Source organism: Neopsephotus bourkii, unplaced genomic scaffold, assembly GCF_033783945.1.
Source record: "Neopsephotus bourkii isolate Nb327-2 ecotype Australia unplaced genomic scaffold, CSIRO-AGI_Nbou_v1 NB_1292, whole genome shotgun sequence".
Taxonomy (NCBI): Eukaryota; Metazoa; Chordata; class Aves; order Psittaciformes; family Psittacidae; genus Neopsephotus; species Neopsephotus bourkii.
Window position 1 is genome coordinate 8,220,678 of NW_026901776.1, and position 16,447 is coordinate 8,237,124.

The window sequence follows — 16,447 nt, forward strand, 5'->3', positions numbered from 1 at the left end:
GTACTATAATGAGAGAGAAATTTCCATTTATTTACATGATAGGTGAAGATAGTCTCTTGAACTTGGTGAATCACATTATTTCTTCACAGGAATAGTAGTACTTCTCTGTCACTTTGTATTTTCATCCCTAGATGAAAGATGAGAAGAGATAATGTAATCTCAGTTCTGCAGATGTAGTAGACTTGCAGTTAATGGAAAAAAATAGTGCAGGGAGTCACAGTCCTCTTACCTGGGTCTTCTAGGCACCTGTTACTCATACAGATAGCGATACTGGAAATGTGTTCAGTGTTTGATTTTGGGTTTGTTGGGTTTTTTTAAGCATATTTTTGTCCATAAGTCTTAATGTGGATGTAAATACAATTCTACCGGAAAACCTGCTGTTACTCCTACTTCTCCTACTGTTTCTTCTACATGAGACTGATATAAATTTATGCTGATTCAGTCTGGTCTGCTAGTTTATGGAACATTTAAATTTTGTGTTTTGGAGTATGGTTATGTTCTGAAAGAAAGCCTCCTTGGGGTCTTTGAGGGCCATAGTTAATAAGGGTATCTAAATTTTTATTCCTGTAACATAAATACAGTTTCTGACAGACATGCATTCTGTATTGGTGTATGAATTGTGAAATGTATACTAATTTTTTAGCTTACTCCAGAAGGTGTTGCAGTTTTAGTACAAATGAAAGCCTTGCTCATCAGAAGCATGTGGGCATGCTGAATGTTGCTTAGTGGATGTAGGTGTGCCATGAGAAAAAGGATGAGAGCCTGAGATGTGTTTCAACCAAAAACTGGTTAGAACTACAAATTTCTGGTGCCTGGTTCAAAAAGAAGCCCATTTGCTAGTTCTTCATAGCTCAGGTAAAATGCTAGTTGTCTCAGCCTGGAATCCACAATGGGCATGTTGGTCAGGCAGCTGCTTAATGCCAACATGCTTGGCACGGTGTTAAGAGCAAGCAGATGGGGAAACACTGGGACAAACCATGTCTGAAATTCTGGTCCACAGATGCTTTCTAGGCGGGTCCAGAGAAGTGCCTGAACTCACCCTAAAGCCTCTCCTGAAGGGAATTCATTCCACCATGCTTTTTTCCAAGCACTGAGTAAGAATATTTTTTTTGCAATGCTAATGGGATAAGCACTTTCCTTTGATGATAAAAGCTTGATGACTAGCACACTTACTCAAGATGGGACAATTCAGAGTGTTCCTTTATCTGCCAGAAGAATTTCTAATCTACATTTTATACCTATGAGGAGATGCCTTAACCCATAAAATGTAGAAGCAATTCTTGGAACAGGACTGGACAGTCTCTTTCCCAGTGTCCTTAATTACTTACGGCATGAGTCATGCTAGCTCCTGCTTTCTGGCTCAATCTGGAATTGTTTTTTGAATGTAGCTGTACAAATTCAAGAGGAGAGAGAGAATGTTGCCACTTGGAATAATCCTGTCCTTGTGATTAAAGCATTCCTGGAAAGTAAGGGTTTCTTTCTCCTAGACGTAATAGGATAAATCTCTCGTCTTTCTAGGTGGGAGCTCTCGCTGTAGTGTTTTAAGAAGGGAGGAGATGGGGTGCTGTTTTCTCCAGGTTAAAATACAGTCTCATCTACCACTGCATTATATCAAGAGTATGATTTGGTAGGTTTATGTTTCAAGAATACTCACTGAATCTCTCAGGAAGCTCTGATAGATTTTAGTCTAGATTTGATTTAGGAATGAGTTGAGCATGATGCTGTCAATCATGCCAGGACTTACGGCAGTTCTTCATGGATGCAAATGGTGAATTTTCAGAATTCTAAGAACTTAAGGTGATAAATTCAGAGTGTTGCAGGAGTTCAAGTGGTCTTGCAGCATCTTAAAGTCTTACAGATGTTCAGTTTGAATTCAGGCATGCAACTGAAACTTTCAAATCTATTTAGAATCTGGGCCTAAGTGTCCTTTGGACATTGGTGTCAAATTTAGCCTCATGTCAGTATCACGGTGTTATGCTTCTGTAGAGCAAGCAATCTCCAAATATCAATGTAAATTTATTATAAAATTTAATCAATTGTGGAGTGGTGCTTACTAATTTCTATTTCATCAAGGTTTTGAGTTTTCTTTTTGCATGTTGTTTTTACAGTAATGAAAGTTTCAGTGGTAAAAAGAGTATGCATATATATATTATAAATTTATATGTGTGTTATTGGATGGAAAAATGGAATCAAGTAAATTATTAGTAGCTTATCAGTTAAGTGATCTTCATGATAGTGTCACAGCAGTCCCACAGTAGTCCTGTGTAATTTTGACCTGTTCTGATACTTCACTAAATTGGTATTAGCATTTTTCTTGTAGACTATTTGGAAGCAAACAAACTTCCTTTTGCTTTTATGGTTTTGTGCTTCATAAACTTTGTTCAAAACTGACCTGTATGTAATAATCTGTAATCAGGTTGCATTTAATATTGATCCTCTGCAAAATCCACAGCAGAATATTTAAACATATACTTCAGTCTCATTATCTGGCACTTTTCTTCTCTCTTCAGTAAGCTACTTAACAATGTACATAAGTCTGTGTGTGGCGTGTTCCCATGGACTTAAACAGCATTTTGTCACTTTGCAAAGATGTACTTGCATGTTCTGGGTAGTAGCCACTGCTGAGTCAGGGCTTCTGTGTTCTTGCAAAGTCAAGTGTCTTGGCCTGAGACTGTAAGTCTTGGCCATGCCTGTAACTTTATGGGTTGTTCAGTATTACTGAAAACAAAAAAAAAAAAAAACCAAACAAAAACATTTTGGAACAGATCTTCATTTTTGAGGGCTTGTACAGAAGATGACTTTTAAGACAAAGTGCATTTCTGTGTTACATTGGGAATGTAATGATTGTTCAGGTGCCTTGCTAACAGTTAATAATTACAAACAGGTTGTCTAAGTGAGTAAAAGGTAAGTAATGTAGGACTCTATCAAGCTCCTACATGGATGCACTAGCCATCACTGAACAAGCTGCTTCATCTGCTGTGACCTGCTTACGTTGCTGCTCTCTAGTAAGCCGCTGTTTCCTGTTCAGTGTGGGAGTAGAAGGATGAGGAGGGAGGGAGAGGCTAAAAGGAGAGGTTAAAATCTCTGACCTCACTTCACCACTCACTTTCTAGAGCAGCTGAGTCACCCTGGAAGGGAAAATGCATTGCAGCACTGGAAAGGGCCTGGCATAGCTTATGTGCTGTTCCTCATTTACAACTGGAAGAGCTCTGCACTCTCTTTCTTCCTCTACCAGCCTGTACTGCAGGGTACCATTCCTGTCCACAAAAAGTTAGAGACTCTCCTGGGTTTAGTGTGAATTGAGTCAGATCTGTAATGGCAAACACAGGTAAGTTAGGACATAAGCAGTACACTTAGGAATCTGACTCTGCAAACATGAGCATTAGGAGTTTCATTGACATTTTTGAGGACCAAGAATAGGCTAATGCATTGCACTTGTGAAAATCTCATCTTAATTTTCAACTTATTTTAATACTTACACCGTGAAAAGATTGGAGCTACCTTAAAAATAAATGTGTAGCTGCCACTTTATGGTGAGAGATGAAATTGTCAAATTTTAATTTGTATTAGAATGGTTGTAGTTGATGTAAAGATGGAGAAGTGTGTGCTTAGAGCACTGTTGCTGTATTTTGACCATTCCTTTTTTTTGTGTGTTTAACCATTTTATCACTCTAAGCAATCTCTAAGGAGAATCTTAATGTTCTAATTAAGCAATTGTTGTAAATAATTCACATCAATATGAATTAAAACTATCTCACTGAAACCCTCCTACTCAAGATCATCACTTAAATTTTTCCAAAGCTTTATAACTAATGAAAATATTTTTTTTTTCCTTTCCACCTTTATATTCAACTAGTTACCAGTTTTAAAATAAGGAATTTGGGTATTATATGTGAAGTGGAGCCAATTGAAAACATTATCTCAGTTATTCTGTCTTGACAGTTTATATAGGGTAAAGATGGAAAGTAATGTGCTTGATTTATTTATTTATTCATTTATTTTGGCCTGCTGAATATCTAAAAGGCTTAGAACACTTTCAAAGGAAAACAAAAGATCTGACCAAGTATAAAGTATCTCTGTTGTAGCACTCAAATTATGAAAAACTCTCTTGACTCTTATTAAAGGCGCTTGTGTGATCATAGTGCCAAAAGTTTAGTCCTATGTGTTTAATAAAGTGCTTGGCTTTGCCAGGAGATTAGTTTTTAGTGCATAACCATACAAAGAAGTTATCGCTCTCACTTACGATAGCCATTAAGGAATCACTAAACAGTTTTCTGTAGTCTCGAAAGCAACCTTAAGTGAAAGAAAGAAACAATAAAAATAAAAAATTAGTTAACTGAACACTTTCTATTTTGGAAAGATGGAATTCGGTCTGTGTTTTGCATGTTGTTATACCCTTGACAGTTTACACGGATCGGCCAGTAAGTGACTGTCTTATAAAATTCAGCAACTTTGTCACACAAATCACAAATGTGCCTTTTTGGTTTTGGCTTGTTTTAAAAGTTTATTTAAATTTATTTCTTCTGTATTTCAAATATTTTTTAGCTCATTGTGGCAGGAGAAATAGTGCCCACCAGTTTTCTTAACATTTAAGATAATTCTGCTTTCTAAAGCTGCTTTCAGGTTTAAAACCATTGAGTTTCCATCGCAGATTTTCAAATGTATCTTTTCCCAAAATTATACTTGTAGCTGGCTTGGGAAAGTAATTATTTGAATATTTGAAAACAACTAGGATGGAGGATAATATCCTGATTTCAAAGATTTCTTTTTCTGGGAAAAATGTAAGTTTCACCAGATAAATGAAGATGTAGGTGGTATACATGTGGGAAGAGATGGAAATAAGGTTACCTGTACGAACTTTAATTTCAATTTCTTGACTTTTTATGCTTAATCATACATCATAAAAACTTACAGTGTTTTTATGGTTTGGGTTTGTTGGGGTTTTTTTTAGCTGCATAATAATTTGGCTGTCAGGTATTTGACTGATGTAAATTTTTTTCAGCTTACCATGGATACAGTCCTATGATGGAATGCCCACAGGGCTACAAAAGGATCAATGCTACATTTTGTCAAGGTAAAATTGATTGTGTTTATTTTGAGTTTCAGTTTTCTGTGACACATGCTTTGATATTTCTGACCTAGATGAATTAATCCAGTCACTTGATTCGCATTTTGGGAAAAAAATGCTGTGGCTACTTTGAATTCTTTCCAAATATTGGCAACTCTATAGAGTGGGGTTTTTTTTGCTCCAGGGCAAAAAACTTTTAAAACCTTTACATAGACTCTCATTTTATTTGTTGTATAAAGATGACTTCAGCTAAATTCATTTACTTTGTTTTTCAGTAGCAATACATTGTTCTGTCAGGTCTTCTGCTAAACAGTGAACCTGCTCTTAAGTCAGATGAAACTAGCAGTAGAGGGTGATTTTATAATCATGAAAGTATAGAGTAATCAGAAAATGATTCCTTTGAACATAAGAGGTTAGACACAGTAGTAATGAGAGAAGCCAGATGATGTCACTGGCAAGTGACAATGAAAACCATGCATACCTGGCTGCCATGTAAAGTAGTGACCCACGTACTTCAAGGTGCATGGTGCAGGTGACAGTGTATGGAATGTCCTGGTTTGGGCTGGGATAGAGTTAATTTTCTTTCTTGGTAGCTGGTACCCTGTGTTTTGGCTCTAGTCTGAGAATAATGTTGGTAACACACTGATGTTTTAGGTGTTGCTAAGTAGTGCTTACTCCTAAGTCAAGCACTTTTTAGTTTCCCATGCTCTGCCACTGCAGAGTAAGGATGTGCACAGGAAGCTGGGAGGGAGCACAGCCAGAACAGCTGACATGAACTGGCAAAAGAGATATTCCATACCATACAATGTCATGCTCAGCATATGAACTGGGGGGAGTTGTCTGGGATCCACTGATCACTGTCTGAGGAAAGGCTGGGCAGGGGTCACGGGTTGGTGAGCAATTACATAGTGCATCATTTGTGTTTCTTAGGGTTTATTCCTGTCTCTTTTTTATGTATTATTAATAATAATAATAATATTTTATTTCAATTATTAAACTGTTCTTATCTCAACCCATGGGTTTTATCTTTTTCCAATTCTCTTCCCCATCCCCTTATGGGATGGGGGGCAGGGAGCAAGTGGCTGTGTGTACTTAGTTGCTGGCTGGGCTTAAACCACGACATGAGTTAGACACTGTAGAAATTGTATTATTCAAAGATTATGCCCTGTATATCCTGGCTGCAAGCACAGAAGTTATCAAAACAGGGTTATGGGATCTGCATGATCATGCTGCTACACTGAAAGGCTTGGGGCATTTAGATTCTCCTGGCCAGCAGCATCTTTATCTGATGAAGCTGAACAGGTATCTATAAATTTGCGCTCATTCTTTCTGTGTATCTTGGGGCATTGAAAAGATGTGCTAGATGAGGATGTTGGAAAAAGCTTAATTGCTTGTTCAGCTTGTTTGGCACAGCTCAGGTAAACCAGAGGAAGGAGTTCTGAGAAGATGTGAGCAATCCTGCAGAGGTGTTCTGGAGAGAGATTTAGGAAAGAAGGGAAGAATGAGTTCAAGTGAGGCTGACAGTGACCTGTGGTTTCTTAGTCATTGTTGACACTGCAAGGGTAAAAGATTCCAGCAAATAGTGGTGATGGAGAGGAGTAATTGTTTTTAAAGGATATATGTAGGCACTTTGGAGGTAGAGTTAATTTTATGTAACTGAAACCTTTCAGTTAGGACATTGATGGAGTGTGTAGCAGTCAGCCATGTAAAGAAATTACTTTCCCAACCAAAACAAAAAATACAGTTTGTAGAGCACTAAATGCAAACATCTCACTGCTTCCACTGCTGAGGGAGATGTGAGCTACTGTCTGAAGGAACAGCCATTTGAGCCAATCTGCTGCTCAGTTCTTTACCTAGTTAATGGTTTACCTGCTTGCAGGGGAGGGGCATTTGCAGGGTTGCGAGAGAAAACTGGGTTGGGTTAAAACAGTAAAAAAACTAAATGGAGCTTGTTCCCTGATCTGCAGTGAAAGACTGTGGAGTCCCCTTAAGAATTTGTACATAGCTATACTACAAGAAATATGAGGCTTTAAATAGTTTTATTTATTACTGCTATCATTATCCCAGAAGAGAGAGCCCTGTAAATTAAATATAGCTTGTAATTAATACATGCAAATTTATAACCTAGATTTTAATCACACAACGGAGTAGTATTATCCAACCAGGAAGTAGACTGTTGATGAATTGAGGGTGGGGACAATATCTTAACTTTCTGGAGAGGACAGAGGTGGCGACTGCTGCAGGCTCCTCTTATTGTCTTATTGAGGCTTGGGTGGCTTCTCTGCAATTTAGTCACCAACACACTCCAAAAAAGAGGTACAGGTAAGGAAGAAACTGGGAGAAGAAATACTGTGGAACAAAGGATGAAATTTAGTCCTACTGAAGTAAGTAACAAGATTATAATTTTCTTTGGGGGTCAGGTTTTTGACCTCAGTTTGAACAGTCATCAGGAAATCAAACTTTATTTGTGAAAGCTGCTGGCAGGGTGCATTTCAGTCCTGAAATGGTCATTAGCATGTGCTTCTCAGTGGGTCAGGAAAAGTGGGTTGCTTGTGTTTATCTGAAGCAGCCATGCTTTTCTAAAAAAGAAGAGGACAGGGCTAAGAAAAAAACCAGCTGTCCGTCTCAAACATGGAGCAAAGCAACAGCAATAGCTGTGGAGAGAAGACTTTCAAGCTGCTGGCTAGAGAGGATTGATATTCTTGTAATAATCCTTACAACTGGATTGGAAAAGAGTGGCACAGCATGTCCATATGCAAGTATACATTTTAATTAGATTACTCCTTGTTGAAAGGGTGTGCATGCTGTGTTCATGCTCAGGAGAGGCCAGCATTGCCAGATGAAATAGTAATGGGGGATACATTTCTGAATCCCTGCCCGCAGCTAAAAGAGATTGCTGTTTTCACCTAGACACTCTCCAACTTTCACTGCATTTGAAAACTCAGGCCGAAAAGCCTAATTAACCTTTTGTACTACATTGTTCTGCAGTCAAAAGCCTCCTTAGTTTACAAAGCCTATATAATATTAGTGTGATTACTAACCAGACCCTGGTTTTTTTTTTTCCTTCCAAGTGACTGAACTAATGTAATGAAACATTATTCTCTCTAATGTGTGTGTAGGACAACAGAGAGCCATTTGTGGGTATGCTAATTTGAACAGTTTAATGTAATTGCTATCAATAAAGCTCCTGCTGCTGCTTCCCCCTCCCCCCTCAGTAATTATCTTTTCAATGGGGTGATTTATTACATGTACACACATGAATCCCCTAAGGCTGTCATTAAAACCAAAACACAGTTTATCAGAGCTGCAACTTCTTTGTCAGAATCCACATGCAATGAGATTTTTTGGTTCCCTGTTTAGAATTATACTTACTGTTTCCTTCTGCTAATGGTTTTCTTGGAAAACTGAAATAGAATGAAGAAAACAGCTGGTGAAAAGGTTGGATTTGTTTTTCAGGAAACTTAACATACTGCCAATAGAGCACTTTAAAAATCTTATCTTGAAGAACTGGAAAAATACCTGAACACTTGTTTTTCAGTGAAGTAAGAAGTTGTGCATGGAAGTTCTTGAAAAGCCCCCATATGCTTAAAATTAAATGTATATGAGCATGCAGAAACTAGTATTTGTATGTTGATGGATCAAGTTCTGTAACCACGTGGCCTAGGGACTTTGAGCTACTTTCCCTTGGCTTCGTTGTGATTTAAAATAAGTTTTGAAGGTATATTCTGCCATCCTCTATTTGTCCCTAAAATACAGTAATATCTTTTTCTCTGCATGTTGTATATATATTTTATTACTTTTAAGTAATAAACGATTTTTGCTTCATAAGAAATGCTATTTAATGTTATTTAACTACTAAGTTAATGACCTTCTTTCAAAGTTCTTTTATGATGATCATACTGAGAAATAAATGTATCTCCAGAAACTGGGCTGGGTTGCTGTTTGGACATTGATTATGTGTTTGAAAATTGTGGCTCTGCAAACTTCTGTTCCAGTAAATTCCACGTAGAAGCACAAAATGAGTTGGATTGATTCCTCCTGCTGCTACTCTGTTAGCTCACGGAAATCAGTGGGTCATTTCTTAGAATAAGCACCATTTTTTTTTCATTAATTTAAAAAAAATATATATTGCAGTTGTTGCATTAGCAACTAAACCATGTTGTTTGCTTCTTTTAGCCTTTGTTGTTCTCACTGATCAGGTTATTATTGAAACAAACTATAATGGAGGCAATAAAATCTGGAGGTCGTATTTTTTCTTAGAACTAAGGATATTAATAGTGGTTAACAATATAGCTATAGCAGAAACAGTTGGAACAGTATTTTCAGTGGTGTTAGTAAGTACGCTTGTAATTGATTTTCATAGAATGAAAAATTATATTGAGCCAATTTGGAAGACATTCAGTTAGGTGGCACTCCCAGTGAAGCCTAGCTTGTGCCTTACCCGAGTGAGTGAAATTTTCACAAATGATACGTATTCCAGTCTTCATTGCAACATGAGATACTGTGCATATTAAAGCACTTAATGCATGAAAACATCTGTCAAGGCAGATTTTACTAAATAACATTTAATGACTGACCACTGAGTCATTTCTAATTAAGTTGTTGCCCAGTACTTTGGCAAATTCTAATTAGTACATAATTGATCTAGAAGGCTGCCTTTGCTTAAATGTAACAATGTGTGGGTCTCTTGAAAGGCAAGTTGCTTGCTTTGCATCAAAAAGAGATACATAGTTTCCTTTCAGTTTCAAAATATAGTCATTTAAACAAAGTCAGTTTTTGAAAAGCATAGAAATTTCATTTCAGAGCGATGTACAGAAGTCCCCCTTCAGAAATCTACTTTTCCATGGGGCTTAGGCCTGGAATCAGCTGTGGGCTGCTTGATGTTGAGGTTGCTGGTGTCCTTTGGCACCAGACACTTGGGACAGAGGGGATGAGAAGGGCTGCAGTACTTTCTAGCCACATGTTGATTCTGAGTATTTCAGTGCAGCTATGAGGGCTGTGGTAGTCTGTCTAGGCATTCTGCTTCTACAAGTTTGCTTGCTTGGACTGGTTTTCCTAAGAACCTTCTGGGTATCATGACTGTCCTAGCTGGATGCTGTTGCATATTTAGTTTATATGCATTGTCATATGTTGTTTTATAAAGTTTGAAATTATAAATTGTTTTCTTCTGTTTATGCACGTAATGTGACTTTGAAAGTCTGAGTTTTTCATTGTCTTTTGAGACAGATTTGTTCATGTAATCAAAAAATCACCTACCAGAGGTGTAAAGCAGAAAATGCGTTGTATACAAAGGAAATACATTGTTTCAAAAGAGGGATTATTATTTTAATAATTAATACTAAATCACTCCTTAGTTTTCTTCAGTCTTCTTTATGAAATTTTACAATGTATTTTAGTTACTTCAACATAGTACAGTAAAAAAACCCCACCTGATCCAGTTTGAATAGTTGACACTATCACTTCAAAGTTATCAGTGCTCCTGAAGGCAAATTTGACTGTATTCTTTACATGAATGGTAGCAGTTCTTTCAAAAAACAAACTGAAGACTATTTTTGTTTACATTTGTATTGTTCAGATTCCCTGTAGTGACTGATGACTTTTTTGAGCTCATAGACTGTTTCTTCTTGAGGAAAAATATTCTCTTTAAATAGCTAGATTTAAAGACCATACAGTCAGAAGATTGTGGCTTTGACCAAAACACATTAATAGAATTGTGGTTTTAAGTTACATGTTTAAGTGTGCTTAAATGCTCCAAGCTGTGATGATTTGATGAGCATAAATTCTATGTGTAACGCATGGAGATGAAAGAATTAATTTTATAGGAATGTTTCAAATTCCAGTGTGTCTGTGACCAAATATGGACCTTATTCGCTATCTGAAAAGAGTAGAGAGTGGACTTGCTCCATGTCTCCAAATGAGCTACAAGGCTGAAGGCAGATAAGACAGCTTTACACCACCTTAGTATTTCCTGTGATTCTGCATTGGGCCAGCTGGGACTGGGTGGTCTGAAGAGCTGTTATAACAGTTAACAGAGCCAAAACACAGTGAACTTCTCTTCCTAAATACTCTTCCAGCTGGAGGCTGCCAAACGGAAACACTACAGAGCTGATCTTCCAAACATCAGCTTTTGTAAGCTGGTCCATAGCAGAACAGCTCTCTGCTGATCACCTAAGTCCTTCTGCACTGCTTCACTTGTCTATAGGGGGCATCAAGCTCTGCACATTGTGTTGGCATGTAAATGGATGTAAGAGCAGTAGGCTGTGAAGCATTTTCATATTTGCTTGCTGAGGAATCTAGTAAAGTATTTCAGAAAATGGGCAAATTAAAGGACATTACAGTAGCTGTATGATGCACTCAGTAAATCACTTTGCATGTTTTACTCTAACCAAGCAAAGCATATTCTTTCAGCAGTGACAGGTACAGATCTCATTATAAGTAGGAGCAGGAATTTTTTCTAGGATTGAATGTTTACTCTTGACATGGTTTGTTATCCTTGGAGAAGGGATACTCAGGCTAAATTATGGTGTCATTAATCCTGGAATAAAGCTGAAATGATTCACTTCCTGAATGTGATTGAATTAGGCCATTTCTCAAGAAAAGTTAGGAGAACATTGCATGTGGATTTCCAGTAAAGACCCAGAGTAGTGTTGAACTGCAGCTGACGCAGCCCCAAAGACTGCTTTAATCTACTTTAAAAGTCACTGTGGAATTGGAGAATGCAGGCAGAACACTGGAAGATAATACCTTCTGCAGTATGCCTTCCCCTCTAGCACAGAGTTCTTTCACACATCTCGTCATACAGTGGAGAGATTATACTACATTGTATCTCTCTGTGCACAACAAATACTTCACAAAGCTTCCACTGGGTGTATAAATGCTTTGTCACTTAAATTTAAGTACCTTAGAACAGAATTTGGTCCCGTATCTAACTTTTCTCCTTTTAAAATTTTGATTTGTGTATTTCTAAGTCATCACAGTTCCCTAGTGTGCAATGCATATAAGAACTAAACAAGTAAATCAGTATTTCAGTAAAAGAGCCCAACCCTCATAATAGAGACATTAAAAAGGCACTGGGGTTTTCTGTCTTTGAGTGAGGAAGAACTCCTTATGGAAAAGTAACAAGTAAATGTTAAGGGATTTCTTTTTCAAAATTTTCTGGGTTTTGATTTCTTCTGGACTATTCAGTCCTTCCCTAAATCAGTTATTAAGAGAAAATAGCTTTTTTGTATTAACTGTTGCCTGCATTTAGACTTAATGAAATTTAATTTAGTGTTATGGTATTTAGCCCATGTAATTGCAAATATGTATGTATGTGTGGTCATGAGGAAAATCTGAGGTCAGTTCTTCATCTGATTCTGTTAAATATTTGTGGAACAAAATTCTGGTAAAGTGCTTTCAAAACACACTTGTGTTTTGGGGTATTTCAAATGTGAAACCTTGAAGATTGCCTTGCCCTGGACACAAATCTACATAAAATTTCTTTGTGAACTTTCTTAGAAAGTAAGGAGGAAAAGCCATGAGTAAAGTTATCTTTAGTTTTGATACCTGAGTTATCCATTCATTTCCATCTTCTGTCTACTAATTAAAGTATGTAAAGCTTTTTTGAAGATGAAGTTGGTTTTGGACTTATTAAAACGATATGTAATTATGGTTTATAACAAATTCAGTGTTAACATGTGCTTTCCTGTTTAAATGCATATCATCTTACAGTGTTTCTGTCTTCCTCCTTTGCTTCTGTTTGGATTTGAAGGAGTTTTTTTTTAAGTCGTGAAGATTGCTTCATTCATAGTCACACTCTTCACATGAGCAGACAAGTACTTAGCTGGGAAATGGTTGGTTTAGTTTATTTTCTTTCCCCAGGAAATTCAGTGGCAGTGAGTCATTACGTTGCATTTTCTGAGCAGGTTGACCTGACACCCAGTAGACCTGTAAAAATATGTGGGAAGGTATCAAACTAACTGTTGTAGTTAAGAGAACCTGGTTTCAGTTTTCCTTAGTGGGGAAGATTGTGGGATAGATTAGCAGCAATTTGGTTTTAGTGTCTGGGTTGTTCAAAGCAGGGACTGCTGCATGGCTCTGGAGGAGCTGACCTCACCGTAGACCAAGCTGTGTGCTTAGAAGGGGATATAGGAGGAGTAAAGCTTTCATTTCTTGCCAAACTTTCATAAAGATGAACTACCAAATCTAGGAGCACATTGTGTCAGGGACCAGTTCTGTGTATTGGGCATGTATAGTACTAAAGGCAACAGCAAAGTATCAGGCTGTCAGCACAGAATGACAATGCTGCTTTTATGCCAGTGGGGTTACACCAGTTTATTACCATTGAGAAGGGTTGAGACATTCACATTATCAAGCACCTATTAAAAAAATCTATTGATGCTTTATTTGCAAGTTCTTTATAAATCATAAATAACAGCCCCTACTGTGAGAGTTCGCTGTGGAGCCATGCAAGATGCTGTGTGGAAAAGTTCCTTGCTTAATTTGGTTTTTGATTTTTTTCCCCTTGTATCCCATACACAGAGGCATTTTACCAATAAAACTTTATTACTCAGTTTTCCTTGAAAACTGAAAAATAACATTTAGTTGGTTTTCTTTAGAAAGCTGTATTTAATTTGTATGGTTTTATAGTGCTGCTACATAGGCCCTTAAAATTTTTCTCTATGTAGATGAGTATGTTTGATCAAATCACTCCACAAGCATGTTGTCAGTTTGAACTTAAGCACAACAAAAGACAGGCAACTTTATTCAGACACCTTTAAAGTAGCTTTTTCTTTAGAATGTGGAATGGAGCAAATGAATTCTTATTACTATATTAATTTAAAAGTGAAATATTTTTCATGTCCATAGACAAGAAAAAGAGGGCTAAAAAAAAAAAAAAGTCTGTTAATTTTGAATCAGATTTCCAGCTGCTCGAGCAAGTTGATTCCAGTGCAGTGTGCACACCTGGGCAGGCTGGCAGGTGATACGAAACATCTGGGGTAGGTGGTCTTTTACCACAGTCTGAAATAAAGTGAAGTAGATAGTAAATCTGGAAGGGTTTTTGTTTTTTAACCCAAAATCGTTAAATAAATACTGTTCTTACATGTATGTATGCTCCTTTTGAAAATTTGAAGTTTTCTGGTTTGTTTTTTTGGGGTGTTTTTTATTTTTGGGTTTCTTAATTTATTTAGGCATTCTAGGCAAAGTATTCATTGATATTTGCATCCATATAAAGTGGTACTTAAATGCAACAGTGCCCATGTTAACTAGCAATAGCACAGAACATGTGAATGGGGTATTATATTTTTAAATACTAAATGTACAAGAGCAGTTAATCTGGGAAGAGATTTAATACAGTGGCAATAATGACAGCATCTGTGAATGTTTCCTGCAGAATAGTTAAATCATTCGGAAAGAAATACGACTGGACTGAAGAATTATAGGAAGATCCCTTTACCTGTAAATTAGCCACTTAAGTAAATAATGCCATGAAATCTTCACTATTAGCAGGCAAAACTCTAAAACAGGATTCTCTCAATAGCACCAGATATAACCAAAACATTCCTATGCAAGTATTTCCCACCAGTAACATAAAATTCATATCTGTAAGAACGTGCATAATTTCTATTTAGATACTTAAATTCAGTTTACTTTAAAATTCACAATTACAATTTATCTGTATAAAGACTTAAATATAATCTATATTGAAAAAAAATATAAAATCCAAGTAGCACAGTTTTGTTACTGGATATTCAGAATCATTCAGCTATCTGAAGTCTGCAACCTGGAACAAGAATTTAAGTGCAAAGCCAGATTGCGCTTCTGTAGAATAGGTTTGAGGTTTTTCCTTCATTTCACTGTAAATATATATAGATTTATTCATTTCATTTCAGTAGCTAAGTTGAAGCTGAAAAACTGCTTGAGACACCATTTTTATCATCTATAACATACATAGTTCTACAAACTTAAAACAGTACAGCTTGTTTGAGAAGTATGGGTAATACTAGTGTTACGAATAAAATGATTCAAATTCAAGTTAGAAAGCAGGTTTCATGGGTTTTTGTTCCTCTTATCCACCTGTGTCTTTGCAAGATTTTAATTTTTTACATGCCTGTAATTTCAGTATTCAAATAATAAAATTTATCCATATATAGGTTTTTTAAACTTTCCTTAAAATGAAGCTTGATGCAAACAATGTGTAAATGAAAAATGCATCATGAATCATTTTAAACATTGAAAGTATAAATGCACTTATGTTAAGCTATATAATATAGAAAGGTATAGTTATCCTAGATAGGAAGGAAGAGTGCCAAATTCTTCATAATGATGACATATAAGCAAATAACAATGTAATGGTGAACAAACAGGAGACTTGGCCTTTCCTTGAAAGTAAGACCTATAAAGTCAAACTAATATTATTTAAAATAAGTTGTCTTTTTCAGTGATTTAAAATTTAAATACTGTCTTCACTAGACAAGGTATTTCTGCTAATTCTACATGGATCTATATTCCAGAGAAAGTGACAAGTGGTATGTTATACATGTCCCCTGGGAGATTGCATTTTTTTCTGGTAGTATAGGTAAATTTTCCTGTTTAAAACAAAGAATGTATACTTAGAATTTGTAAAGTGAGAAAGTTATTTTAAAAATGTCTGGCTATTTCAATGTAGAAAGCCAGCAGTTATTTTCACTGAATGGACTGATGTCAACACCAACAAGTAACTAATACTAAATAACAAAAAGCAAAAGTCAGATAAGAATATAAAGCACAGACCTTGTTAAAAATGTATATCTTAATATTCAAATTTTCATATCATTCTTCTATCTCTTAATTTCTCCGTTGTTTTTCCTCTTCTTTCTCTTCCAGAATTTGTATGTGCTTTTTGCATATACGTGTGTATGTAATTTGTGTGTTTGTGTTGTGAATATTCAGTTTGAAGTGAACATGGATACTGAGATTTTCGTTGCATTCAGTGTAAAGCATGCTGTCTCTTCTGCTGTCTTGTTTCTAACGAAAGAGTCAGTACTTCATCAAAGCAAGCAGAATTCTTGGTTCTTCATGGTTTAGCATCTGAGGACTGATCTGACAACCCAAATTTCTAACAGGTAGAAAATTCAATAGTGGATTATTGAGGGTTCCAGTATTTCCTTTGTATTAGCTTCTAGGTATTTTGTAGTCTTCTCTTCCATTGTGTTCCTTGTTGTGCCCAATGTTTTAAAACAGAGCTAGCAGTGTGTCCTTTCCTCCTGACAGCTTTACAAGAGCATCAACATGTTTCTTTCTATTCAAGGATGTTTCAGTAATGTTGTTAGTTTGCTAGCTGTTAAGATTTGAGTTCATTCCTCATAATACTCACAAAAGATAATGGCATTGAAACAGAGTTCTTTTGGGGATCAGTTG

The 16,447-nt window shown here is 36.4% G+C and overlaps 1 protein-coding gene across 8 annotated transcripts in view; it reads left to right on the forward strand.

The window, feature by feature from the left end:
* The window catches only part of LTBP1 (latent transforming growth factor beta binding protein 1), a 194,644-nt gene that overhangs the window by 105,325 nt on the left and 72,872 nt on the right, over nucleotides 1–16,447 (forward strand). For all 8 annotated transcript variants that reach the window (XM_061365890.1, XM_061365891.1, XM_061365894.1 and 5 more), the window contains one exon: nucleotides 5,003–5,074. In XM_061365890.1, coding sequence (XP_061221874.1) covers nucleotides 5,003–5,074 — 72 coding nt within the window. The remainder of the gene's footprint in view (nucleotides 1–5,002; nucleotides 5,075–16,447) is intronic.